At 37.7% G+C, this 25,668-nt stretch overlaps 1 protein-coding gene and 1 pseudogene across 1 annotated transcript; both read right to left on the bottom strand.

Moving 5' to 3' along the window:
• Positions 1-1,847: 1,847 nt before the first annotated feature.
• LOC106833317 (olfactory receptor 11H4-like) lies at positions 1,848-2,945 on the bottom strand (annotated as a pseudogene).
• Positions 2,946-19,424: 16,479 nt separating this feature from the next.
• On the bottom strand, positions 19,425-20,580 carry LOC106833397 (olfactory receptor 11G2-like). Its single transcript, XM_014844589.3, has one exon. It carries the CDS (start codon positions 20,349-20,351, stop codon positions 19,425-19,427), a length of 927 nt encoding a protein of 308 aa, XP_014700075.3. The 5' UTR covers positions 20,352-20,580.
• Positions 20,581-25,668: the final 5,088 nt, after the last annotated feature.

The raw sequence follows: 25,668 nt of genomic DNA, 5'->3' as shown, positions 1-25,668 counted from the left end.
GAAACTGGCACTTGAGGCTGAGTTATAGGTAATGTTGTATCTGGAAAAGCAGGATTGGATTTAAGCATGTGAGAGGTTTTCGAGAGTCCTGGCATAGGCAGGGAAATGGGGGAGAAGATTATTCAGGCATCAATGGGAGTGACCTGGGATAAGAAGAAGGCACTATGTGGGGGCAGAGTGGAACTGAAGAGAATGTGTTGGGGTAATAGATAGAAAACCAGGACAAAGAAAATCTAGGTCCTAGCCTGAGAGTTTTCACTTGATAGCTGTGAGGATTTGGTGAGCTCATTTCTTTAAATATTAGCCACATACTCACCTTTGTTGTGTACTCTATGGGGCTGATATGAGAATGAAATGAGATGATAGATAGGAAAATATTTTGTAAATGTCTATATAATCATAATAAGATGAAATGTGGTTCAAAAGCCTCAGGAGTAGATTCCTAACTTTCCATTATCTCTTAAGATTGTCACGAAACCATCATTTTAGAATTAGAATTTCTTTTCGTAGGGTCTAAGAGGACTTTCCATTCCTCTTGGGCAAATGAGCTTGTCCCCTTCCCAGATGTATATCCACAACGACACATTAAGATACAAATTCCTTTAAAAAGAAACAAAACTTTTTATTTGACAACTAGAAATAAGAGTTTTAAAATGCCCATGCCTCTCTCTAGTCTATTATCAACAAAACAATCATGGGGATGATCCTTTTATATTGTAAATAGGACCACGTTATTCCTCTGCTCAAAACTTTCCAAAGGCTTCCCATCTCATGCAGAACTAACTGCCCTTACTATTGCTTACAAGGCCCTGCAGAATTTGGCCCTCTGTTCATTCTCTTTGACTTCATCTCCTGTATTCTTCCCCTTAATCTCTCTACTCCAGCCAGACCAACACTGCTGTTCCTTGAATACAATCTTGCCTCAGGATCTTATAAAGAACTCGCTTCCCTCTATCTGGAATGCTCTTCACTCAGCTGTCTACGTGGCTCATTCTCTCACTGTCTTCCAGCTTTGGCAGAAATATTGCCTTCTCAGTGTTTCCTTCCCTGATCGTCCTATTTAAAATTTCTGCTTTTTCTCCCATGGTTCCTGCCCTTGTTCCACTTTCGCCATAATGCTTATCATTCTCTGATGCTGCATATTTTATTTATTCTTTTAGTGTCTATCCCCCACTAGAAAGTAAACTCCTCATGGATAGTGGTTTTTGACCATTTTGGTCATGGTGTATCTCTAGTACCTACAAGAATGCGTAGAACATAGTAAATACTCATTAAATATTTGTTGAAAGAATTACTACGTTGTTTTCTGATGTTAAAACATATATCACTTATATAAGCATGAAACTTTCAGTCTACCCCTAATCTGGAAGATTCTCAACTATGAAGAGCCAAGGGGATAAGAAAGTTGTTGTTACTAAATCCTTTAGGTATGTATCCATTAGACATTTCAATTAGATTCTTTATTCACTTTTGAAAATATTGGACTGTCTTAAGAAATGCCTTGAGTACACCAATGATGATTCACCTGAGATTACTGTTCTTGTTCTACCTTCCACCCCATCCCCCAGTAATCAAAATGAAAACAGTATCAAATAGTAGATATAATGTCCTAATATCACTGTGTGCTGGAGTTATCCATGTTGAAAATACTGTTGCTACATTTGGAATGTAATATGTATCAACTATGGTTTAGTTTTGTCCGGGTTAGTTGAAGAATAAAACATTGAGAAATCCCACTGAAAAATATCTTATTTAAAGTGTACATTGGAAAATTAGCTGCAGTTAACCAAGATTTTCTTAATCTTTTATGTCTGAAAAATGGTTTGCTTGGTCTCATGTAGATTTGTTTATGTTCGTTTTATCCTCAGGACTTTCTTCAGTGCAGCCTTCATTTCCTTCTTTCGTAAGCTGTAAATCAGAGTGTTTAAGAAGGTAGTCACCCAGATATATAACAAAGTCATAATCTTATGCATTTCAGCTGAGTTATCAGCTGTCGGGGTCACATACATTGCAAAGGGGCACCAAAGAATAAGCACACCACTGTCAGATGTGATCCACAGGTGGAAAAAGCCTTCTGCTGGTCAGTTGCTGAAGGGACTTTTAACACAGCTATCAGTAAAAGGGAATAGGAGCTAAGGATGTACAGAGGAGTGAAGATGATAATGAGGGAGCTCAGGACATAGAAGATGATCTCAGTGACAGGAGCTGGGGCACAGGACAGAGCCATCAGTGGGTCCACATCACACACAAAGTGATGGATGGTGTTGGACCCACAGAAAGGTAATTGAGAGAGTTGCACAGTGGAGACAGAGTAACTAAGGAACCCAAACACTCAGCAAAGAGACATCAAGATATAGCAGAGTCGTTGGGTCATGACCGTTGTGTAGTGCAATGGGTGGCAGATAGCGAGGTACCGATCATATGCCATGATGCAGAGGAAATACGCCTCAGTTCTGGCAAGGGAAGCCAAAAAATATAAGTGGAGGAAGCAGCCAACAAAAGAGATGGATTTTGTCTCTGAGAAGAGGTTGACTAGCATGTTGGGCACAGTGGAGGTAATATGCCAGATTTCAAGGAAAGCAAAGTTCCCTAGGAGAAGATATGTTGGGGTATGGAGCCATTGGTCCAACCTCACAGGACAGACAATGGTCCCATTTCCCATCGTGGTAAATATATAGACCCCAAAGAACAACGAAAAGAGGAAACTCTGCAACTCCTGACAATGAGGGAAGCCCAGGAGGTAAAACTCAGTCACAGTTCTTGTCGCTGAATTGTTCATGAATCCCAGGGCTGCAGAGAAGACAGAAAACATCACTATATGAGCTATTTTCTTTCCTGAAAACTTTTAGGAAACCCATGAAAGGTATATACCATGGCAATTTGCAATTAGTTTGTAATAACCCATCCATTAACTCCTAGGTCTTATTTAAAAGCCACCAATCAACAATCCTGGTGATCACAAATTTCAATATACTTGAGTTCATAACAATGGAATATTTATGTTATTCGAATTTTCTTTATCAATGGATTAGGTTAAAAAAATCTTCTCTTTCCTTTGAAATTTTGGAAACTCAGAAGTACCATTCTCTATGAAAGGCAGCAAAGTGGTTATCAGTTTGTATTTATTTTTCCCATCCATAGTGGAATTATTTCTAATAAAACAGGCTTTAGTCTGCATTAACTTTTTAACCAAGAATTAGGAGTCAAATAACTATTTTTTGACATCTCACCCCAAGTAGAAAGTACTTGACATACTTCTCTAGAAGAGCTGTGTGTGTCCCTTATGTACTCTGAGTTGTTCATATCAGAATATTTCCTCTCATAACATGTTAATGAATTATGTCTCAGCATAGAAAGCAAGAGGAGCAGTCATAGTAATATTTTTCTGGAGAGTAGAGAGTTAATTTTTACCTCAGGATATTCCTTGAATTGACTCTATGCTTTTATTTTAAGTTTCCCTAGTTTGTGGATTGAATCTCTAGGATCCTAAACAAATAAAGTGTTTTAAATAATTATACCATAAATCTCTCGTTTAAAAAAAAATTGCTTCAAAATATATGGTTCAGCTACTTAAAAGGATTCACTCTTATGTTGTCCATGTATCGCAGATGATGGGTTTCAACATTTCTGCCTGTAATCTCACCTGCCCACCTGGAGGAAACAGAATCTTAATAAGCTGGGAAAGGTCTACTCTCAAAAGTTAGACATAAAAACAAAAAAGTAGCCATTACATAGGTCTAAATGTAGCAGAAGGTATATGTCTTCATATACTTGACCCATAAAGTGAGCTTATAAAGATTTAAAAAATTAACAATTAGGCATATCAATGTACTATCAGTGTTTGGTGAAGATTTTGGATATTCTTTTGATACCTATCATTTACTAAAGTCATCAAGTCAAACCCTATTATGCATAAGATAAATTCTTGCTTAATATTTCCATAGCATGTTATATATGTATCTACTAGAGCATGTGCCATAATGACCAAATCATATGTTTCTCTCCAGACTGAAAACTCCATAGTTCTTGAATTATGTTAAATTTACCTTTATATTTTCAGTTGACTGAGTTTCTGGTTCATAGTAGGCACAGATTGAATGAATTAATGGTTGAATGAGTTTCTGACTTGCCAATGCTGTCACCAAAAAGCTAATCTGCTGAGTTTACGAACATCACCACCACCAAGCGCCCAATCTGAACATCACCAAGCAGTCTTATGTGACTCTGACCAAACTTGTAGCAAGGTCACATTTAAACCTGTGACCCAGAAGTCTCTCCTTGCCTCATATCCCAGTCATGTTTGAGTGTCCAGTCTAAATATAAGCCTCCCTCATAATTTACCCTCTTTTATTTTCAAACCTATAATCACCATTGTGCTCAGTACTTCTTATTCCATCTATTGCTTAATAAGAGCTCTCTCCTCATTTTGTACTTGCTTCTTGGTGAATGGCTCCACTCTTCATTCACCAGTCCATCTAGCATTTGCTAAAGCCAGAAACCTGAGAGTCATTCAAGACGCTTCTAATTCTGTCACCTCCCATATGTGATCAATCACCAAATCCTGTTGATTCTCCCTCCCAAATGTTCTTCAAATCTATCGTGGGCACATAGCAGCTCAATGTAAGGGCTTTCTTCATTTGGATTGTCCAGTAGTGGAGTGGAGGAGGTACACATATAACCTAGAAAGAAAAATGGGCCTTTTTAGGAAGGACTGAGAATGTAGTTTTAGGAGGAAAGCACATGGTTTGGTGAAGAAGGAAGAGATCCCCCACTCGGGCAATCTACATGTTGACATACTACAGCTGGATCAGGTTCACAAATGATTGACTCAATCCAATAATACTTAATTCAGTAGTCCTGTTATATCACTGTAGTTAAAGGAAAATAAATGATAACGTCACATTGATTTAGGCTGAAATGCCATATAATATACTATGTGCTCTTGGGTAAGTTAACAGCTATATTTCAGGGCTCTTGAGAAAATACTGTTAAATACATATGCCTAGTTCGGTTCCTGGAATATCCAAGACCTGAGAAATTTATAGCTGTTCTTGTTAATAGTACTACTATGAACAAATATGATTACTAAGTAACTAGAATACATTTTTTTAGCATCCTTTAAAAACCTAAATGAAAATCAATAAATTTAAGTGAACCTAAAAGACTAGATTAAAAATTCACCCAGTTCCAATGTACTACTACACAGCAAAGCTATAGTCGGCACTCTTTGGGTGCTGAAATTTATTTTACTGACCCTATATATTCTGGCACTTAAAAACATACAGCTTGGTCTAATATAATGGAAGAAGACATTAAATCATAGTAGTGTTAATAATTCAAGATACAGAAAATAAATGACTAAAGGAAGGACATTACAGTACCTGAGATGTATGTAAGAGTAAGTGGGAAAAAGTTATATTTAATTGGGGGTATTATATATAATGAGTTATTGACTGCAACGCTAAACAGTTTTCTAATATCAGCTTACATAATTTATCAAATTTCTGGATAATGAGGCATTCCTTTGTAAATCATTAGGCAAGAAAGTTTCAGGGGTTATTAATCTGAGGGAGATCTGACTAGCTGGGCACTGGAGCCAACAGTTCATATAACATAACATTATTATGTGGATACTGTGGATAAAATTACGTATCCAGAAATATAAAACCCACAAAAGTTTACAAAAATATATTAGTATTAAAATGAGATTCCACTGGAGGTAGCATCTATTTGTAGATAGCTTAGGAAAAAATGCAGTGATGCCTAGACAAGGAGAAAATTTACTTACCCTTCATGATAGGGCTAAATGTGGACAAAGCGGGGAATACACACTGAATCTGTATCTTCTCATTGATGTCTCCCTTTTCTTCACATGGAATCAAAACCCAGGGACTTGACCCTGAGAATTTGGGGATATATAAAGTTACCTCCCTGGGGCCAGCTGGTGGCATAGCGGTTAAGGTTGAGTGCTCTGCTTCAGCGGCCTGAGTTGGGTGGATCCCAGGCGCGGACCTATGCACTGCTTATAAAGCCATGCGGTGGAAGGAGTCCCACATATAAAATAGAGGAACATGGGCACAGATGTTAGCTCAGGGCTAATCTTCCTCAGAAAAAAAAAGTTAACTGCTGAAGCTCCCTTTCTTGCCTTGCAGAAGTGCTCAAAAAACCCAACAATTACAGCAGTAGGGTACTTCTGTTGGGCAATACGGTAGGCAGTGAAAAGAAGCATAGCCGTATAATCAGTCCTTGAGGTGTGGGCCTCAACTGACATATTGATATTCTCATCAAAGGCAATATAATAGACCTTAATCACCCCCTGGCACCCAGACCTTTCACTTGTCTTTCTCAGCAGAGGAAATTAAACAGGTGAACTGTTTATGTTGGTTACTTTTGCTGTAGAGTAGCTGAAAGCAGTAAGATATGAACCTCATTAGGAGATTTCAAAAATGGGTACAAGTGAATGAAGGGGAAGGGAGTATTGTTGAGACTCCCAAGGATGCAATTAAAGTTTTATCTTAGAGATTATTGTGAAGTCTTCGGTCTCCCCTTTGGCTAAATTACAACTGCCTCAAGACTCTTTGGGTTCATGCCTTATCCATATTTTTTTTATAGTTTATGTTAAATTGGCTCCCAGAGCGAAGGCAGGAATGATGTCTTAAAGGCAATGGTGAGATGTCTGTGTTGATTTCCAGAGAATTTCTTTTTGTTTTCTGGAAAATCTTTTTCACCGTGAAATGTAGAGAATGTTCACAATGTACATTGTTTATACTCTCTGGAACTGTGTTTTCTTCACACATTTGACATCTGTAAAATTTTTGCTTCTATTTCTTAATTACTGCTAGATTATTTGTTTTCTATTTATCCTATCTGTTCTTTGTTCATTTATTTCTTCTTTCTTGTTTTCTTTTGGATTATTCACATATTTTGACTGTTTCACTTTTCTCTATTACCTTTGTAAATTAATTAATTAGTTATTTCCTCAATTTTTTTTATTGTGGTCATAATAGCTTATAACATAGTGAGATTTCAGTTGTACATTATTGTTTGTCACACACCACATAAGTATGCCCCTTCACCCCTTGTGTCCACCCTCCACCTCCCTTCCTCCAGTAACCACTAATTTAATCTCTTTGTCTGTAAGTTTATTTATATTCCACATATGAGTGAAGTCATATGATGTTTGTCTTTCTCCATCTGGCTTAGTTCACTTAACATGATGCCCTCAAGGTTCACCCATGTGGTTGTGAATGGGATGATTTTGTCTTTTTTATGGCTGAGTAGTATTTCATTGTATATATATACCACATCTTCTTTATCCGATTATTGGTTGATGGGCACTTGGATTGCTTCCATGTCTTGGCTATTGTGAATAATGCTGCAATGAACACAGGGGTGTGTAAGTCTCTTTGAATTGTTGATTTCCAGTTGTTTGGGTAAATACCCAGGAGTGAGATAGCTGGGTCATGTGGTATTTTTATTTTTAATTTTTTGAGAAATCTCCATTCTGTTTTCCATAGTGGCTGCACCAGTTTGCATTCCCACCAGCAGTGGATGAGGGTTCCCTTTTCTCCACAACCTCTCCAACATTTGTTGTTTTTTGTCTTGGTGATTATAGCCATTCTAATGGGTATAAGCTGGTATCTAAGTGTAGTTTTGATTTGCATTTCCCTGATGATTAGTGATGTTGAGCATCTTTTCATGTGCCTATTGGTCATCTGTATATCTTTGGAAAAATGTCTGTTCATATTTTCTGCTCACTTTTTGACTGAGTTGTTCGTTTTTTTGTAGTTCATTTGTGTGAGCTCTTTATATATTATGGAGATTAACCACTTATTGGATATATGATTTGCAAATATTTTTTCCTAGTTGGTGATTGTTTTTCATTTTGATCTTGGTTTCCTTTGCCTTCCAGAAGCTCTTTAGTCTGATGAAACCCCACTTGTTTATTTTTCCTTTTGTTTATCTTGTCTAGGTAGACGTGGTATTTGAAAAGATCCTTTTAAGTCTGATATCAAACAGTGTACTGCCTATATTCTCTTCCAGAAGTTTTATGGTTTCAGGTCTTCAAGATGTTGGTCCATTTTGAGTCTATTTTTGTGCATGGGGAAAGATAATGGTCCACTTTCATTCTTCAGCATGTGGCTGTCCAGTTTTTCCAGCACCACTTATTAAAGAGGCTTTCCTTACTCCAGTGTATGTTCTTGGCTCCTTTGTCGAAGATTAGCTGTCCATAGATGTGTGCTTTTATTTCAGGGCTTTCAGTTCTGTTCCATTGATCTGTGTGTCAGGTCTTGTACCTGTACCATACTGCTTTGATTACTATAGCTTTGTAATATATTTTGAAGTCAGAGATTGGAATGCCACCAGTTTTGTTTGTGTTTTTCAGTCTTGCTTTGGCTATTCGGGGTCTTTTGTTACCCCAGGTGAATTTTAAGATTCTTTGTTCTATTTCTGTGAAGATTGTCATTGAGATTCTGATTGGGATTGCATTGAATCTGTAGATTGCTTTAGGTAGTATGGACATTTTAACTATGTTTATTCTTCCAATTCATGTACATGGACTATCTTTCCATTTCTTTATGTTATTATCAATTTCTTTCAGTAATGTCTTATAGTTTTCATTGTATAGGTCTTTCACCTCCTTGGTTAAATTTATTCCTAGATATTTTATTCTTTTTGCTGCAATTGTAAATGGAATTGTATTCTTTAGTTCTTGTTCTGTTAGTTTGTTGAGTATAGAAATGCTACTGATTTTTGTAGGTTGACTTTGTACCCTGCAACTTTGCTGTAGCTGTTGATTATTTCTAATAGTTTTCCAATGGATTCGTTAGGATTTTCTATATATAAAATCATGTTATTTGCAAACGGTGAGAGTTTCACTTCTTCATTGCCTATTTGGATTCCTTTTATTTCTTTTTGTTGCCTAATTGCTTTGGCCAAAACCTCTAGTACTGTGTTGACTAAGAGTGGTGAGATTGGGCACCCTTGTCTTGTTCCTGTTCTCAGAGGGATGGCTTTCAGTTTTTCCCCATTGAGTATGATGTTGGCTGTGGGTTTGTCATATATGGCCTTTATCATGTTGAAGTACTTTCCTTCTATACCCATTTTGTTGAGAGTTTTTACCTTGAATGGATGTTGGATCTTGTCAAATGCTTTCTTTGCATCTTTGGAGATTATCATGTGGTTTTTGTTCCTCATTTTGTTAATGTGGTGAATCACTTTGATGGATTTACAGATGTTGAACCATCCTTGTGGCCCTGGTATGAATCCCACTTTGTCATGGGATATGATCTTTCTAATGTATTGCTGTATTCAGTTTGCCAATATTTTGTTGAGGATTTTTGCATCTATATTCATCAGCGATATCGGCCTGTAATTTTCCTTCTTTATGTTGTCCTTATCTGGCTTTGGTATCAGAGTGATGTTGGCCTTGTAGAATGTGTTAGGACTATTTCCATCTTCCTCAATTTTTTGGAATAGTTTGAGAAGAGGGGGTAATAAATATTATTTGAATGTTTGGTAAGTTCTCCTGAGAAGCCTTCTGGTTCTGTACTTTTATTTTTGGGGCCGTTTTTGATAACTGTTTCCATCTCTTTATTTGTGATTGGTATATTCAGATTCTCTATTTCTTCTTCATTAAGTCTTGGGAGGTTGTAAGAGTCTAAGGATTTATCCATTTCTTCTAGATTGTCCAGCTACACTGGCTACCAACCCAATTAAGAGGAAAACTGCAATAGGAGTGTACTGATAGACTTTGTAGCTAATGGTGCTGAGGCTCCCCAAACCAGATTTACAAACAGCTGGCCAGAGAAGGAGAGATTAGACTCCCTGGGTACCTGCAGTGGGAGCAACACTGCCACAGCAGAAGGACACAAGTAGGCCACAAAGGCGTCACTCCTGGTTCTTATGGACTGGTGATGAGAGGGAAGCACATTGCTGGGCCTCATAAGGCATCTCATACATAAGGCCACTTCTCCAAGATCAGGAGACATAGCCAACTCACCTAATACATAGAAATAAGCACAGAGAAAGAGGCATAATGAGGAGACAAAGGAATACTTTACAAGCAAGGGAACAGGACAAAACCCCAGAAAAAAGACTAAATGAAACAGAAACAAGTGACCTACTTGACAAAGAGTTCAAACAAAATATCATGACGATGCTCACAGACATGGGGAGGAGAATGGATGAACACAATGAGCACATCAGTAAAGAACTGGAAGATATTTTAAAAACCACTCAGAAATGAAGAATACAATACTGGAAATGAGAAATTCACTAGCGGGACTCAATGGCAGAGTAGAGGAAGCAGAAGAATGGATCAGCAAGCTAGCTGAAAGACTAGAGGAAATCACCCAAGCAGAGCAGAAAAGAGTAAAAAGAATTAGACAGAATGATAAGAGTCTAGGGGAACTCTGGGACAATATCAAGCATGCTAACATTTGGATTATAGGTGTCGCAGAAGGAGAAGAGAGAGACGAAGGGGTAGAAAATTTATGTGTAGAAATAATAGACAAAAATTTTCCTAACCCGAGGAAGGAAACAGACATCCAAGTTCAAGAAGCACAGAGAGCTCCAAACAAGATAAACCCAAAGAGGCCCACACCAAGACATATTATAATTAAAATGTCCAAAATTAAGGATAAAGAGAGAATCCTAAAAGGAGCAAGAGAAAGGCCACAAGTGACATATAAAGGGAAGCCCATCAGGTTATCAGCAGACTTCTCAGCTGAGACCCTACAGGTGAGAAGAGAATGGGATGATGTATTTAAAGTGCTAAAAGGAAAAAACCTACAGCAAAGAATATTCTATCCCAAGGTTGTCATTCAGAATGGAAGGAGAGATAAAGAGCTTCCCAGACAAGCAAAAATTAAAGGAGTTTATCACCAAGAAACCAGTTCTTCAAGAAATGTGGAAGGGACTTATCTAAGTGGGAAAACAATGACCATGACCACAAACAGAGATAAAAATAAATTATCAAAAAAAACCCCCAATACAACAGCAACAAAAACCAGGCAATAAAATCACTTGTAAGGTAAAAATATAGCAAAGGCAGCAGATCAGCTACCTGTGAAGATAATATGAAGGTTAAAAGACAAATGTACTAAAATCACCTATTTCAATGATAAGAGGGTAATGGATAGACACACACTAAACAAGAGACTATATATGATTTGCAAAACATATAATGTGGGAGGAGGGGAGTGAAAAAGTAGAGCTTTTAGAGAGAGGTCAAGCTAAAGAGTCTATCAACTCAATATAGACTGTTACATGCATAGTACATTAAATAGAATCCTCATGGTAATCACAAATCAGAAACCTATGACAAGCAAGAAAAAAAGTAAGACAAAGGAAGTCAAACATATTACTAAAGATAGCCATCAAACCGCAAGGGAAGAGAGCAAGAGAAAAAGAAAGGAACAGAGAACTACTAAAACACCCAGAAAAAAAGTGACAAAATGGCAATAAATACATATTTATCAATAGCTACTTTAAATGTCAATGGACTAAATGCTCCAATCAAATTCCATAGGGCGGCCAATTGGATAAAAAAACAAGACCCATGTATATGCTGCATACTAGAGACACGCTTCAGACCTAAAGACAATCAAAAACTCAAAGTGAAAGGATGGAAAAAGATATTCCATGCAAATGGCAAAGAAAAGAAAGCAGGGGTAGCAATACTTATATCAGATAAAATAGACTTTAAAACAAAAACTGTAACAAGAGACAAAGACAGGGACTACATAATGATAAAGGGAACAATCCAACAAGAAAATATAACACTTGTAAATATCTATGCACCCAACATAGGAGCACCTAAATATATAAAGCAATTATTAACAGACATAAAAGGAGAAATAGACAGTAACACAATAATAGTAGGGGACTTGAACACTCCACTTACACCAATGGATGGATCATCCAAACAGAAGATCGATAAGGAAACACTGGCCTTAAAGGACACGTTAGACCAGATAGACTTAGTAGATATATACAGAACATTCCATCCAAAAACCACAGAACACACATTCTTTTCAAATGCCCATGGAACATTCTTCAGGATTGATCACATATTAGGCCACAAAACAAGTCTCAATAAATTTAAGAAGATCGAAATAATACCATGCATCTTTTCTGACCACAAAGGTATGAAACTAGAAATCAACTACAGGAAGAAAACCAGAAAAGCCAAAAAAATGTGGAGATTAAACAAAATGCTACTGGACAACGATTGGGTCAATGAAGAAATCAAAGAAGAAATAACAAAATTCTTGGACACAAATGAAAATGAAAACACAACATGCCAAAATCTGTGGGATACAGCAGAAGTGGATCTAAGAGGGAAGTTTATAGCAATTCAGGCCTACCTCAACAAATGAGAAAAATCCCAAATAGACAATCTAAAAGTTCATCTAAAGGTACTGGAAAAAGAAGAACATACAAAGCCCAAAATCAGCAGAAGGAAGAAAATAAAAAAATCAGAGCAGAAATAAACGAAACAGAGAGTAAAAAAATCCATAGAAAAAATTAATGAAACCAAGAGCTGGTTCTCTGAAAAGATAAACAAAATTGATAGACCCTTAGCTAGACTCACCAAGAAAAAAAGAGAGAAGGCTCAAATAAATAAAATCAGAAATGAAAGAGGAGAGATTACAATGGACACCTGAGAAATACAAAAGATAATAAGACAAAACTGTGAAAAGCTATATGCCAACAAATTGGATAAACCAGCAGAAATGGATAAATTCTTAGAAACATACAACCTTCCAAAACCAGACGAAGAAGAAGTAGAAAATTTGAATAGACCAATAACCAGTAAAGAGATTGAAACAGCAATCAAAAACCTCCCCAAAAAATGAAAGTGCAGGACCAGATGGCTTCCCTGATGAATTCTACCAAACATTCAAAGAAGGATTAATACCTATCCTTCTCAAACTCTTCCAAAAATTTGAAGAGGAAGGGAGGCTTCCTAACTCATTCTACGAAGCCAACATTATCCTGATACCAAAACCAGACAAGGACAACACGAAAAAAGAAAATTACATGCCAATATCACTGATGAACATTGATGCAAAAATTCTCAACAAAATACTAGCAAATTTAATACAAAAATACATTAAAAAGATCATACAACTTGATCAAGTGGGTTTCATTCCAGGGATGCAGGGATGGTTCAACATCTGCAAGTCTGTCAACGTGATACACCGCATTAACAAGATGAAGAATAAAAATCACGTGATTATCTCAATAGATGCAGAGAAAGCATCTGACAAGATACAGCACCCATTTATGGTAAAAACTCTAAATAAAATGTGTATAGAAGGAAAATACCTCAACATAATAAAGGCCATATATGACAAACCCACAGCAAATATCATTCTCAATGGAGAAAAACTGAAAGCTATCTCTCGAAGAACAGGAACCATACAAGGATGCCCACTGTCACCACTCTTACTTAACATAGTATTGGAAGTCCTAGCCAGAGCAATCAGGCAAGAAAAAGAAATAAAAGGGATCCACATTGGAAAAGAAGAAATAAAACTGTCACTCTTTGCAGACGACATGATTTTATATCTAGAAAACCCTAAAGATTCCACCAAAAAACTTTTAGAAACAATAAAGGAATACAGTCAAGTTGTGGGATACAAAATCAATGTACAAAAATCAGTTGTGTTTCTATATACTAACAATGAAGTAGCAGCAAGAGAAATTAAGAATACAATCCCATTTACAATTGCAGCAAAAAGAATAAAATACCTAGGAATAAACTTAACCAAAGAGGTGAAAGATCTGTACACCGAAAACTATAAAACATTGTTGAAAGAAATCAAAGAAGACACAAAGAAATGGAAAGATATTCTGTGCTATTGGATTGGAAGAACTAGCATAGTTAAAATGTCCATACTTCCTAAAGCAATCTATAGATTCAATGCAATTCCTATCAAAGTTCCAACAATATTTTACACAGAAATACAACAAAGAATCCTAAAATTTATATGGAACAACAAAAGACCCTGAATAGCCAAAGGATTCCTGAGAAAAAGAACAAAGCTGGAGATATCACACTACTTGATTTCAAAATATACTACAAAGCCATAGTAACCAAAACAGCATGGTACTGGCACAAAAACAGACATACAGATCAATGGAACAGAATTGAGATCCCAGAAGTAAACGCTCAAGTTTATGGACAGCTAATATTTGACAAGGGAGCCAAGAGCATACGATGGAGAAAGGAGAGTCTCTTCAATAAATGGTGTTGGGAAAACTGGACAGCCACATGCAAAAGAATGAAAGTAGACCATTCCCTTACACCACGCACAAAAATCAACTCAAAATGGATTAAAGACTTGAATGTAAGACCCGAAACCATGAAACTTCTAGAAGAAATCATAGGCAGTATGCTCTTTGATATCAGTCTGAGCAGCATATTTTCAAGTCCCATGTCTAACTGGACAAGGGAAACAAAAGGAAAAATGAACAAATGGGACTACATCAAACTGTAAATCTTCTTCACAGCAAAGGAAACCATCAACAAAACGAAAAGACAACCTAACAATTGGGAGAAGATATTTGCAAACCATATATCAGATAAGGGGTTAATATCCAAAATATACAAAGAACTCATACAGCTCAACAACAGAAAAACCAACAATCCAATTAGAAAATGGGCTAAAGATCTGAACAGAGATTTCTCCAAAGAAGATATACGGACGACCAACAGGCATATGAAAAGATGCTCAACATCATTAGCTATCAGGGAAATGCAAACCAAAACTACAATGAGATATCACCTCACTCCGGTCAGAATGGCTATCATTAACAAGACAGGAAACAACAAATGTTGGAGAGGGTGTGGAGCGAAGGGAACCCTTGTTCATGGCTGGTGTCAGTGCAAACTGGTCCAGCCACTATGGAAAGCAGTGTGGAGTATCCTCAGAAAATTAAGGATAGATCTACCATATGATCCAGCTATCCCACTGCTGGGTATTTATCCAAAGAACTTGAAAACACAAAGGCATAAAGATACTTGCACCCCTATGTTCACTGCAGCATTATTCACAATAGCCAAGACTTGGAAGCAACCTAGGTGCCCAGCAAGGGACGAATGGATAAAGAAGATGTGGTATATATACACGATGGACTACTACTCAGCCATAAGAAATGATGAAATCCGGCCCTTGGTGACAACATGGATGGAGCTTGATGGTATTATGCTGAGTGAATTAAGTCAGAGGGAGAAAGTCACATACCATATGATCTCACTCATAAGTAGAAGATAAAAATAACGACAAACAAACACATAGCATTGGAGATTGGATTGATGGTTACCATAGGGGAAGGGGGGAGGAGGGAGGGCAAAAAGGGGTGATTAAGCTGACATGTGAGGGGATGGACTATAATTAGCTTTCGGGTGGTGAACATGATGTAATCTACACAGAATTTGAAATATATTATGATGTACATCCGAAAATAAATAAATGAGAGAAAAAAAAAAGAACCATGGGGCTGTAAGGTGTGTGTGTGTGTGTGTATGTATGTATGTGTTTGTCCATTTATGAAGAGAGACAAAGTGAAGGGGATGACAGCTCTTTTATTAGAAAGTTAAATATGACCAGAAGGAGAATATATCGCAGGCAATATATTGGGGGAATTCAAGAAAATGGTGTGTGTAAATCCGAGCCACAGCTGAACCATGGTCACAAACTTCCAGGGATAGCTAATTTTTGGTTTTCCTTCTCAGTGGTGTCAGGTTTAGTTCTGGTTCATATTTACTTGAGGATGAAGACCATTAAGGGCTCCAAATTTATGTGAGCCCTGGGTTCCCCTCTCTATTTCTCCAGCCAGGCATTGTTATGAAGCATAAGGATTTGAACTATGGTCAAGTGTCCTCTGAACATGAATGACTTTAGTACTTGCCACTCAGATTTTCATAAAAACATTGACTTAGGAATTTCCTGTTGTCTTTTCTGATTGTCAGTGTTTTCAAGTTTTGTTGTTTTCTTTTAATTCAGTACTTTATTTTTGGCAGGATGGTAAATTGAAGTAATCCAGCTTTCTATTGCTAAAACCTGTGTTTACTTAAAATTTTTAAATTATATTTGTTTGGACTTTATACTATATTTTATAGTCATACTTATTTTGTTTTGGGGAACTAATTAATAATCTCTAGGAGTGGTTGGTTATGTGGTGGCTTACAGAGAATTTCTAGAAACACTTCTATTCTGTAACCTGAGGTGCACTTGCAAAAAGGCATTGCTGTATAATTAGCTATGCTTAAATTCTCTTTCACATGACCGAAATCCATACTTACACAAATGTCCTTCTCATGATCTTCCACAGTATATATTCTTTCCCCTATCATTGCACTTCTACCATTAAATAAAAAGAAAACCTTTGCAATCTCTACCATGAGACTACAAGTCCTGTGAGGGAAAACAATGTGTCTTATGTACTTTTGTATCAAATTTATTTCCTGGCTCTTGTCCAGTATTGTAGGTGCCCAACAACAACAATGAAAATATATAATTGAATAGTGAGGGAGAGGATGGCTAAGTATAAAGGTGATAAACTACTTACAGTTTGTCACATATATTTGTACAAGTCCTAAGAGGAGAAAGGCATTTCTCCTATTTTCTCTGAAGTACCAAAAAGTCTGAATAAAATCATATTAAGGTGTTCTTAGGGTGCTCCTTCAACTTTTCTATAAACCAATAGGCTCCTAAGGAACCCTAGAATTGTGGGAGCAAAAAGGATTTCTAGATCTTATTATCAGAAAATTCCTCTACCAAGTTATTCTTTGTTTAAAAACAACTGTATTATTATTATTTTTATATAAATAATACAGGTGCATGGCAAAGAATTGAAAAAGTTCAAAAAAGGGTGTGAAGAAAATAAGTCTCCTTTACTCCCTTGTTCCTCAGGCGTCAAATTCTCCTCACCTGAAGATCCCTTGTTACCAGTTTCTGGATCTTCTTCAGGAGACATTGTACACATTTATATCAAAAGTAGCCACACTCTGCTGCTCACCTTGCTTTTTTAACTCTACAATATATCTTGGAGATAGTACATTACATTACATATAGAGCTACTTCATATTTTATAAAATTGAAGACACAGTATTCCATTGTATGACAACCATAGCTCAGTTAACTAGACAACCGTAGCTCATTTAACCAATTTAGTGGAAACTGATATTTTTCTCAACATTTGGCTGTTACAACAATACTACATTGAATATTCTTGAATATTCTTTATTGAGTGATTCATGAATTGGCCAGCATCCCATCTAGCAAAGAGAAAGGAATTGCATCTAGCTACAAAAAAGGAAAGTTTTTAAAGACAGAGGGAGCAGAAAAAAGGAAATTATTAGCAAAGAATGCATTGTTTTAAGCAAGGTGGCCCTCCTAAGGGGAATGGAAGAGGTCTGTCACTAAATTTCCTAGTGCTGACCGGGGAAATGTCAAGTTGGCTCATTAAAAGCCACATTTCTGAGGGAGGCTGTAACTGGAATCATGTTAGGTAGGAAGTCTTGGTTTGCTGCCACAAGGCCTAACACAAGTGATTCCATTTTGGGCCCATTGTCTCCTTGTTCTCACCAATTATAGGCTTACTCTGCCTTCTTCTTTTCATGGATGAATTGGTGCTCTTCCCACATGTTTAAAAGTCTCTTCTGTATGTTATTTGTTTATATCTTTTTGCTCATTTTCCTTTTGGGATGTTGCTCTGTTGTCTTACTGTCTACAGAACTTTATGTATGTTAAGGAAACGAACATTGTTTAACTGGCAATTAATTGAGAAATCCTAAAGACAGAAGTATAGGATTAGTCAGGAAAAAAAAGTAACTTGGGCTAGTGAAAAGGCTGGTAGATAGGAAATTTTTGTTTTTTACCATTAAAGTTAATATCTTCAGCAAATCACTTCTGATTCTCAATCCTCATTTTCTTCTCTGCAGAATCCAGTAGTTGAAATGGTAAAGACACTTCAATAATAGGAAGACCTTTCGTTCAGGGCAAGCAGGAAATTCAAGAACTAGCCTGTTACTAATACTAATCCTAATTAAATAGTTTTTAAAAATATGGCCTAAATCTGATCTCTGTGGTCCTGGTTTTACCTCTTATTTTACTGTGAGCCCCCTCCACCCTACCCTGCTTTCAAGGGTAGAATCCTTGAATATATGGAGCTGCTTGCAATGAAAAGAAAAGCAGGTCTACGTCCCAGACTTGTGTTTATAACAGTCCCTATATCCACTTGTCTCTGATTTGTGGGTTTTTGCATGGTTATGCTACAAGATCATCTTCTGAATGTGAGGGAAGAAGTGAGAATGTATGAACTTAGATATAACAGAAAAGAATTCTGGTTATGGTAAGCTTGCATGAAACTAACCCATCCACCAAAAGTAACTATAGCATTTGGACAAAGTACATAAAAAACCCATTTGAAAGCACTAGAGAGCAGTCAACATAGACAAGACTTCAGGAGCTACACTTCCAGGCAGGGAGGATCAAGGAGATGAGGTCCACATTTACCTTGAGTGTTTTTCCCTGAGGAAACTTGACAATTCACTTGGTCAGGGAAGTATGGGCATATGGAGGCATGAGGGAAGGAATGGGGGTGGGCAGAATAAAGTCTTAGCAGAAAGCAGTCATTTCACTGAATTGAGGAAATAAAAGATTTGGTGTTTGTGGCTGCCAAAGCAGCTGGGGTTTAAGAAACAAATCCTGAAGAGAGGAGGACCACAGAGAAGTGAGGCTCAAAATATAATGCAATATCTATTCAAGTCATTTTGGGATTTCTAAACCATTTATATGCAGGATAAGATTTCAAGAAATCTAGAAGAAACCAGAAACTGGGAGTCTGAAGAGCTGAGCAGAGGTTTCAGGATTCACTGGGTTGAAGGAGCACAGAAATAGGAAGTCAGGCCCATTAAGGGGGAGGGGTCCTGAAACAGTCCAGGCTTGCAGTTGAGATCTCAGAAAGGCAATGTGCCTGGAGTAAGGGTTACATTCCAGAAATAAGAGCAAAATTTGTGTAGACTATTTTTAAAACAGCTAAAAATAGTCCTTATGTGAGATCAAAGTGATCTGCCTCTATCTATTGCAAGAAGAAAACTTAATTTTTCTTGAGTTACTAAACTAATTTTCTTTACAATTTTTTAAATATAATGTTTATCATTTAATGAAAAAAATTGAGGCATGGTAGGAAACAGGACAAATGATGAAGGACCAAGAGAAGAAATAAACAAAAATCATGCTCACAGGTGATTGAAGTTTTAGTCAATACTAGGATGAACAATTATCTTAAACAACATTTTTTTTTAACTTGAAAATGAGTAAAATACAATTTTTGTAAATGTTTGTAAATAAGTTAAATATAATTTTGGGCTCTAAGAGCCCAAAAGCCTTTTTGATGAACACTTTTTATATTCTCAGAAATTTCTTCAGGGCCTTTTTTATATCTTTGTTCCTAAGACTATATATCATAGGGTTAAGGAGTGGCGTCACGACAGAGTAAAACAGAGTCACGATCTTCTGTGTTCCAGCTTCTTGCTCAGTTACTGAGCTCCCATACATGACCAGTACTGAGCCATAGAACAGTGAAACCACAGCCAGATGAGACCCACAGGTGGAGAAAGCCTTTCTTCTCCCAGCTGCTGAAGGGACTTTCAGTACAGCTTTTAGGACCAGAACATAGGATCCCATGATGAGGACAAAGAGAATGACGATGGGCACAGCACTTAAAGTGGAGAAGACAAGCTCTACCCCAGGAGCTTTTTCGCAAGCCAGTGCTAGAAGAGGATCTGGGTCACACAGGAAGTGGTCGATAATCCTCGATCCACAGAAGGACATCTGAGAGATAATGACAATGGGAATCAGGTACCAGAGGAAACCAAGTGCCCAGCAGCTGACCACAAGATTGGTGCAGAGACGTCCAGTCATATAAGTAGGGTAACGGAGAGGCTGACAGATGGCGAGATATCGATCAAATGCCATAATAGCCAAGAAAAAGCATTCTGTAGAACCCAAGGAGAAGAAAAAGTAGAACTGGAGAAAGCACCCCGAGAAGGAGATGACCTTGGTGTCAGAGAGGAAGTTGGCCAACATGTTGGGGACAGTGGAGGTGACGTAGCAGATCTCCAGGAAGGAGAAGTTGGCAAGCAGGATGTACATGGGGGTGTGGAGTCTCTGATCCCAGTGCACAGCACAGATGATGGAACCATTGCCCATGAGGGTCAGGAGGTAGACAACAGAGAAGAGCAGAAAGAGGAGGATCTGCCCCTCCCTGGGGCAAGGGAAGCCCAGGAGGATGAAGCCAGTGATGGTGTTGGAGTTGTTGGGGATTTTCATGGGTCTGTGAGTTGTGAAAGGACCCAAAATTACTAAATACCCCTGGAAATCAGAGGGATTTCATTTTCTTTGTCCATACAGGAAACTGATATTTGTTTGTTTTCTTCTTATTAATTCAATATTTATAGAGTGTTTACTATTTGCTAGGTATTTTTTCTAGATATTGCGCATACAGTGGTGACCAAAATAGATGAAAATCCCTATATCATGGAGCTTACCCCAGGTAGGAGAATGCAACGCAGACTGACATTACAATGTATAATTCTCCTTTTATCCCCTCTTTAAATATACTGGGTTAGCTCTTTTCCTGGCAAATACTTTTTTAAGAGTAGGCGAGGTTATTGCTATGTCAAACAGCAGTGTCATAGAAATGACTGGGGACACACAAGATCCTTGCATTTAGAAAGGTTTCTGTAATTTCTTTTAAATGAATGGTTAAGTGCATTTTCTAAATACTCGTGAGTACTCTCCTAATGCATCTGCTTGTAGGCAGGTACCTTGTTGGATCATGTCTTTCTGGAGCAGGAAAAAGGCAGGACTTTTGATGTCACTTAGAAATTACTTAGTAGTAGACTGTATTTCAAGCTAGCCTGTTGATTTATTCTCTCTAATGCCACTATCTATCAACTCAAGAATAAATGCATCAAAGTTTTCTGGGGAAAACTACCTGGAACATAGCACATAAGGCCATCTGGATAGGTATCCTGAAAGACAACATTAACATCAGTCATCTGACCATCTTGAGATAGGTCTATTCTCTGGGATAAGGAGGCAGTGGTGTGCTAGAACCCTTTCTCTAGGTCAAGTTTGTTTATGACATTACTTGAATCCATGTCAAGGGGCACTGATGTGTCCAATAAGAGTTCCTGTGATTCTAACTGTCTCTGCCTTGATGTCTATCACCACAGAACTTTGCCACCCTCAGCTAGGGTGGGATGGTGAGGTGAAGGTAATTGCGTTAGGAGCTCTGTCTTCCATATGTTTTTGCTCAGCTTTTAAATTCATCTGTCTAGGGGCTCAGATTAAGCTTCAAGTGATAATATATTTATTTCTCATGAAAGAGCTGAAAGCAGATATTATGAAAATATCTCATATTCGTGAAATGACTCTCTGCTATATTCATTTGGGATTAAAATATTCAGGACTTTGCCTTTGTTGAAGAAGTTTACTCCCCCCCCCCCCCCCAATTTGCCTTATCTCTTTGTAGAATGTTTTAAAACTAATGTTGGGGTCATTTGGCACACTGCTTACTCATATATGGAAGAAGGCAAGATTTGGTATAACTGACGAACACAGGTTATTTTGATCTCAGAAGTTAAAACAAAACAAAACAAACATTTTATGAAGATTGTGAGTTTGTACTATTAACTTTGAGAAATGACACCTGGCTTTTATCAATTCAAGGAATCTGTTGCTTAATGGTGGCTGTATATATTTTTTTAACTGAATGCATTTTTTTTATTTGTTCATAATAGCTTACATCATTGTCAAGTTTCAGTTGTACGTTATTTCTTGTCCGTCACCACATAAGTGCTCCCCTTCATCCCCTGTGCCCACCCCATCCCCCTTCCCCTGCTAACCACTGAACTGTTTTCTCTGTCCATGTGTTTGTTTATATTCCACAGATGAGTGAAATCATATAGTGTTTGTCTTTCTCAGTCTGGCTTATTTCACTTAACATAATACCCTCCAGGTCCATCTATGTTGTTGCAAAGAGTAGTTGTGTATTTTTGATTTGGATTATTTTGCTAGTTTTCCTCAAATCTCAATTTATGTGCAGTCATCTATTTGACCGTCTTATTCCTGGATATGTGGATAGTTGAGTAAATATTTGAGGACTTTCTTTTTTCCCTTATGTTTTTATGTCACATCTCCCTTTCTCTTAGCTTTCATACACAATACAGCTGCAATTCCTATTTGCTGTATTTCTGAAAGAGAACTTGATTCATCTGCTTCTCTCTCTTTCCCCTGCACTCCCCTTGTTCCAGCTATCAGTATTATTTCTCTGGATGACTACAAAGGCTTCCTGAACGACCTCTCTGCTTCCTGCCTTTGCTTCTCTACACAGCAGCCATACTGACATTTTCAGAATGTAAATAAGATCAATTTTTTGTGTGTGTAAAACCCTTCAGTAACTTCCCTATCTAGAATAAAATCCAAGCTCCATTTTGGCGCGTGGGCTTCTGAAGGATCTGGCCTCCACCTACTTCATGAATTTCTTCCCTTCTCCTTCCCCCTTCCTGGTCTACCTTTCCTTCTTTCTCCTCCTTCCCTTACAGGCCTTCTTTCTATCCTAGAATAAGCAAGTCCTTCTCTAACCAGGTTCTTTGCTCTAGGTGTTCTCTTTGCTTGGAAATCTCATCTAGAGCCCATTCTTCAGTGTCCAGACTAGTTATTCTTTTCTTCTGAATATCCCCGGTAAATTCCCCTGCTATTCTTTTGTTCATAAAATTTTATTTGTTTTCTCCCTAGTACTTATCAAAATCTAAAATTGTTTTATTTCTTTACTTATTTGTTTGCCTTTGCCAGTTGAATGAGCGCAGGGAGCCTGTCTGCTGAATTCAGGGCTTTATTATAGTTGTGGCACATAGTAGGCATTTAATAAATTTTTGTGTAACTGCTCTCTTTTTCCCTAAATATATTTTTCTAATTTTAAAATATGTTTATCATAGAAACTTTGGAAAATGGATGAATTGTAATGAACATAATTAAAGGTCCTTTTAAAAATGTCTATAAATAGAAGACATTTTGAGAGAAATGTGTTCCAAGCTTTAAAACAACATTATTTAATGAAAATTATTTTTATACCATGTTAACCTAAAAAATGATGTGAGTAAGATTTGCAGGAATGTGTAATTTAAGAGCTTCTCTCTATTACTTGAAGTTACTAGAGTACAGATATAGATTCAGGGAATTCATTTGAAAGGTGGTTTTGAGAGATCGAATGTTCTTGGTAACAGATGCTATTTGATTCGAACTGATTATCCCTTCAACTGCCAACAGATGGGCAGCAGAGTGGACAGACAAGGGCCTAAATTCTATTAATTTCTTTTTAAATTAACTTGCTTTATGGATCAAACATATTTTTTTTAAACATCTTTAAATTTTAGTTTCTTAGATGGGAGTTGTACTACATAATTCTTAATCCCATTCATTTCTGATATGTTTATTGCTATTCTAGGAATGCCCGGACTACACAGCTCAGCTAGACTTGCAAATTTAGAAGTGATATATCATCTGGGAAAGAAAACCTATGCTGGATATTGTGTTAATTAGACGTGAAGGTACAGAATTCAGGACAGTCCCCTTTCAGGATAGTTTGCCAAGTACAAGCCTGACAAAACTGTCCTGGAAAATAGGAAGTGTGTAAAAATATTTTATGCTAAACTTAATAAAATTAAGTGTGGATAAAGGTAGAGATATTTCCACTAAGCTCTGTTGTTTCTCATCGTTTGTCAGTTAGCTCCTAAGCGTAGAAAGCAGCTGCTGTGTTAACCTGTTAGTCTAAGTTGGCTTGGTCCCCCAGCATTGGCTGCAGTGGGTGCTGTGGCCAAAGTGATGAGAATATGAGCACGGGGCCTCAAGGCTGTGTCTCTGCACTCAGGCTGCTTGGACAGAGGATTGACCAAACAAAGCAAACAAGCTTTACTCTCAAACTTGTGAAATTAGTCTCCAGAAGTCTGGAAGCTACACACATATCCGAACTTCCAACTTTTGGATGCTAATTTAATAATTTGGATATTTTTAACTGATACTTTCTTTTTCCCTAAAGCTGACCCTTCAACAGAAACCCCAGTGGAGTAGAAGTCTTGGTGTGCTCACTAGTTAACTCTCTCAGCAGCAGTCCAGACAATTCCCCTGTGAACAAAGTGCTCCACCTCCCTGGCCTGGACAAGCTGTTCCGTGGAGGAGGACAGCTTCCAGAGCTTGACCATCCGGGTTTGAATCATGCCTCCCCCACTTTCTAGCTGTGGATGCTGGACAGGTTATTAACCTCTGTATGCTTTCGTTTTCTTTCTGTGAGGTGGAGAGACAAAGAGTACTGACCACAGAGGTTGTTTTGAGGATTAAATAAAGAATATTTGTAAAATTCCTGGCAACCAATTAGTGCTATAGAGCTCTCTATCTCCTTGTATAAACTTTATTGAAAGCCCTTGAACGTAAGTAGACTTATCAATTGCTGGTAAGTGGCAGGCAATGGTGCTATACTAGGGTAGTACTGGATTTGCATATGGGATCCCAGCATTTGAATTCCAGAATTTACATTGCATTGTTGTGGGAAATTCTGCAAGGCATTTATTTCTTGTCTCTTAGTTTCCTCAAATTTCATATGGAGATGACAATGCCTTCTGTGAATCGTTGTTATAAAGACTGATGAATGAGATAATGAATTGACAAGGAAGCCCTGTGTCAATATCTGACATATAATAAATTTTAGACATTTTGCTTAAAACTGTAGGGGAGTTAGCAGGAGATTTTGTTTTCAGAGATATAGATTCTCCAGCTATATTTGAATAGTTTTTCTCCTCTAAGGACTACATTACCTTCTTTCTTGAAGCAGGAAAGGAAATCCCAACTGAAGCTTCTCAGTCAGCTTCTCATAAGATTTTCTGAGAGTGGAAGTAGTTGTCTTTGTTGTAAGTGGCTGGGAGAGAAGGTGTAAAAATAGATTTGGATGAAGATCAGTGAATGTATGTGCTGTAGGATCCAGGGATTATAAGCAGAGCGTGTCTTTTGCTCTTTGGGGGATTCATTTACTGTCTCTGGAAGGAGAAAAGTACCAGGAGACAAGGCTGTGCCACTTATTCCCTTGCTCACTCCCTGTCTTCTCCGGAGTCCCTTGTGCCTTCATTTCTGCCATAATTTTCCCCAGTGGTGAAGGAAGTAATATCTTCCACTGGATCTAAATCTCTTAGAGGTGGCCAGAGACGCAATCAATAGACTCATCCATCACTCACCAAATCTGTTCTGAAAATCTATCGTCTGCTCAAGGAAAGTTCTGTCAAACAAGGCACAAGATAAGGTATCTGTATTGCAAGAGTTTATTTTTTGGTCTTTGATAATTTGCTGTCAATTGTGGGTTCTGGGGACAGATACCCCTCTCTCTACCAGAAAGAGAAGACCCTTGGGGGAAGTAATGGACAGCCAAGGGGGCTGTGGAGCTGCTCTCTTCCCACAACCCGCCCTGGCCTCCTCAGTGATCTTTCCCTCTCTTTTCAGTTAGAGCTTCTGTGTCACGACAGTGCCCCTGAAGAACCCTGCCCCTCATGGGAGGGGCACTTACTGGGCCCCATGATACTCTTGGCCCAGGGGCCAC

The sequence above is a fragment of the Equus asinus genome, chromosome 2, assembly GCF_041296235.1.
Source record: "Equus asinus isolate D_3611 breed Donkey chromosome 2, EquAss-T2T_v2, whole genome shotgun sequence".
Classification (NCBI taxonomy): domain Eukaryota; kingdom Metazoa; phylum Chordata; class Mammalia; order Perissodactyla; family Equidae; genus Equus; species Equus asinus.
This window is presented reverse-complemented; position numbering and strand designations above follow the sequence as displayed.